Source organism: Gracilinanus agilis, chromosome 4, assembly GCF_016433145.1.
Source record: "Gracilinanus agilis isolate LMUSP501 chromosome 4, AgileGrace, whole genome shotgun sequence".
Lineage (NCBI taxonomy): Eukaryota > Metazoa > Chordata > Mammalia > Didelphimorphia > Didelphidae > Gracilinanus > Gracilinanus agilis.
Genome location: NC_058133.1, coordinates 467,544,632 through 467,548,682, shown reverse-complemented (window position 1 = coordinate 467,548,682; position 4,051 = coordinate 467,544,632). Strand labels below are relative to the sequence as shown.

At 43.0% G+C, this 4,051-nt stretch overlaps 1 protein-coding gene across 1 annotated transcript in view; it reads right to left on the bottom strand.

Annotated features, from left to right (window-relative positions):
• The window catches only part of SLC22A15 (solute carrier family 22 member 15), an 89,618-nt gene extending 85,818 nt beyond the window's left edge, over positions 1-3,800 (bottom strand). Inside the window, exon 1 of the mRNA XM_044675530.1 lies at positions 3,714-3,800. Within this exon, the coding sequence (XP_044531465.1) occupies positions 3,714-3,800 (87 nt within the window). The remainder of the gene's footprint in view (positions 1-3,713) is intronic.
• Positions 3,801-4,051: the final 251 nt, after the last annotated feature.

Sequence of the window (4,051 nt, the reverse complement as noted above, 5' to 3'; positions counted from 1 at the left end):
GTATAAGAGACAGCTCTCTCTCTCTCTCTCTCTCTCTCTCTCTCTCTCTCTCTCTCTCTTCCTCCCTCCCTCTTTCCCTCTCTCTCTCATATTTATATATGGATTGAGCTAGCCTAATTCTTAGGTATATGGCCTGACTTTGTTTACACTATAGATATTGAATGTAGGGAGAAAGGGACAACTTGTATGCAAATGCTGTCCTAATTTAAAGTCATTTATGAAATCAAAACACTTCATCATTTCATAGATTTGGAACCAGAAAAGATCATAGAATCATATTTGTAGATAGAATGGGTGAACCTCAGAGGTTCAACCAATTTTACAGATGAGAAAACTGAGGCTAGAGAGGTTAATTCTAGCTATATTAAGGTAAATCCCCTTGATCAGGTTTCAAATTCATTGCTGACAGAAGCAACACTCTGCACAGCCACAGGAACCAGATTAAAATTCAATTGGGGAGTATTTAATGAAATAAACAAAAATATAATAGAAAACAAATAATGTGAATATGTGGTTTTTCTAAGTCAATAAGTTCCCTCTCCTTCCGTGAAAGGATAGTGTAGGGGTTTCTATTTGAATTTGATATCACAGATAATCCACAGAGTAGCAATTTTTATGTAAAAATACTGTACCAAACCATGGCTTCTTTATTACAACCTTTAAAAGCATATGATATTGTTAACAATGCACTTGCATTCATTACATTCTGTGTGCACAAACTGGTGAGTTTGAGTTCTCATTAGACTAGAAGTTCCCGGAGGGTAGAAGCTCCCTCTTGTTATCTCTAGAGCAGTGATTCCCAAAGTGGGTGCCACCGCCCCCTGGTGGGTGCAGTAGTGATCTAGGGAGGCGGTGATGGCCAAAGGTGCGTTTTTCTTTCCTATTAATTGCTATTAAAATTTTTAAAAATTAATTTCCAGGGGCGCTAAGTAATATTTTTTCTGGAAAGGGGGTGGTAGGCCAAAAAAGTTTGGTACTACTATTATTAGTATTTTAAACACTTACCTTCTATCTTAGTATTAATTCTAAGACAGAAGAATTATAAGGGCTAGACAATAGGGGTTAAGTGATTTGCCTAGGGTCCTATAGTTCAGAAGTATCTCAGGCTACATTTGAACCAAGGTCCTAGCCGCTCCACACCTGGCACTCTATTTGCTGTGCTACCTAACTGTCCCTCAGGTACTGTTATTACTTATGCACAAGATGGTAGTGATGCTAAAATATGGAGAAGAGTCTTTTGGCCAATAGGAAACTGGAAAGTCTGCCAACTCTGGCTCACTCATAGTAGACTGTGTTGAGATAACTGAAGAAGGTGGTAAATCCAGGAATCAGAGGCAGTTGGCTTTGGCATGTATTCTGGAGAATTTTGATGTATTAGGAATTTAAAAAAATATTAGACAAAATAATGAGGTCACAATGGAATGATGAAAATATAAGACCATTTTGCCAATACAGAAACTGAGTCTCAGGGAAGTTGTCTTGCCCAAGGTCACACAAGTGCCTGGATTTGAACCAATGTCCTATTTCTCTAGACTCAATATACTCTGCTTGGCAAACACTCTCTCCTATTTTATAAGCACAAGCTTTCCTAGATTGTTATTTTTTGCCTGCTTTTTTGAAGGGGGCACTATTGCTTGAACTGGTTTTAATAGATTATCAAAAGATATTTTCTGAATGTATTATAGGCTCCTAGTGGGCAACTCTCTTGAAAAACCTATTTGAAATCCCTTTCCTCCTCCATTCCAAGTACAGCGTACTTTTCCAAACAGTAATGAATATTTGTTTAATGAGCAAGAAAAGTGCACCAAGTATTCAGTCAACTTACAGGATAACTTTCAGAACAAAATCCATTAGTATATCTGGAATTTCCTGTCTGGGAAAAGAACATGGAATTTGCAAAAATTTCCTTTCTCCTTCTAGGCACTGAAAGCAGCCTGAACCTTAAACAATACATGAAGAGAAAAGAGAATCATCAAGGCTGGTTCCTATTTTTTCAAACTTTCTTGCTGTCTCATCCTCTTATGCAAGTGTAACAATCTTGTGGTTATACCAACCTAAACTTGTTGGGTGGCATTTTAGAAGCTGAAGAATGGGCATAGGCTTACACTGCATATTATTTAATCTCTTCTTTGATCAGCCTTGCAATTCTTGCTAATAATTTCCAAATTTGAACTCATGAGAATGGCTGTAGTCTTCCACTGTAACATGGAATTTTTAGAGTTGGAAGGTATCTCCTTCTTACTTTCCTCCTAGGAAATGGTCAGTGTTGATCTTTGGAACACAGCTTGAAATTCACATTGCTCAGGCCTTTGTTTCCAAATGTGTTTATTGCCCAGGATTTAAATTATTTCCATTAAAATAAAATTAATGATTGCACTTTAACATCACAGCATTGTAGAATCACAATAACTAGGCTTTTAAGGCAATTAAAAAAAATAAACCCTCACTTTCCATCTTACAATCAATACTATGTATTGGTTCCAAGGCAGAAGAGTGGTAAGGGCTCCTTGGTGAAACCATGGCACAAGAGCACAGGGGGCTCACAGACAGCTTGAATTTGTCCTCTGGGAACTCAAACTTTGAAAAGGATCACCAGCCCTGGCTAGAAATCAGGGTTAAGTGACTTACCTGGCCTCTAACAACCAAGAAGTGTCTCAGACCAAATTTGAACCCAGGTCCCCTATCTCTACTCTAGTTCTCAATCCACTGAGCCACTTAGCTGCCCACTAAGGTTAATTTTTGATTGGCCCTGATAGGAAAAATCAAAATCTTAAAGAATCTCCTCAGGGTAAGATAATTCCAAATGGCAGTGGAAAGAACACCTTCATCAGGAGAGCATGTTTCAGTTCTAACTGGAGCTAATTAGTTGTGAAACTTCTGACAAGCCCCAACCTCTCACTGCGTGAAGGTTTCCTTTCATGTAGTACAATGAAAAGAACACTAGATCTGGAATATGAATATCTGGTCTGAATTCCAGTTCTCCCACTTACTACCTGCTTAATGTTTCTGGGCTCCACTTTGCCGATCTGGAAAATGATCTAATTGAACAAGATATTCTAACTCTGATGAATTTTCCAGTCTATTAGTCTAACTCTCCGTGTTAACTGGAAACAACAAAAAAAGAAAAAGAAAAAAGTCTGAACATGCTATTCTACAAAATGGACTGAAACAACAGGGTGGGGTGGGGGCTCTTTCAATTCATCCAAGGGATGCTCCAATGAAAGGAGGGGCCAGACTGGATCAGACAGGCCATAGACCACTTTCTAATTCCATCCTGGGATGAGGCCAGGACGAAAGATAGAAATATCTCTCTAGCATCTAGAAAAGCCATCCCTTGCACCCAGAAACCAGGTAGGAACACACTTTGCCCTTCAGGTGAGCGAAAAGGGGCGTGATTGAGCGTAAGAAAGCAAGAGAAGGGCAGACAGTGGGACCAGTGTAAGGATCTGAGGCTGCAAGGCCCGGAGCCACGCAGAACCCCGGCACTCTTTGGGCCTGAGCCTGAGACCTCAGTAAAGCCCCCCCACCTGGAGAAGGAGGAGGGACTACACACTTCCAGGGCTCCGAAGAGCACAGCCTCTCTCTTTCTTGAGTGTACAGAGAGGAGGGATCCTCCAAGGAGGAGGGTCCCGCGATGTTGGCACTCCGGCCCCCTCGCCCCTAACCAGTTGCGTCCCAGCGCAGGAGAGCAGCGGGATGTGGCTGGCACTCACCTGCAGCAGCACGGCCAGCAGGAAGCACAGGTACATCTGGTAGATGCCCATCTCTCCCACCACCTGGAACGCTTCCTCCACCTCCATGGTCCTGCTACCCGCGCACTTAGCCCGCCCCGGACAGGGGCCCGCAAGCACAGCCTCAGGCCGCACCCCAGCCTTCAGGGGCTCCCAACTTTTCTCCCGGCTGTAGAGCTAGGGTCCCCCAGCCCGCGAGCCCCCCAGCGCAGTGCACGGCTCATTCAGAAGCAGCCGCGGGAGAGGCGGGATTGGGCCAAGAGAGGCTGCCTAGTGCTGCGTCTGCGTGATGCGAGGCGGAGATCCCCGGACCCGGGGAG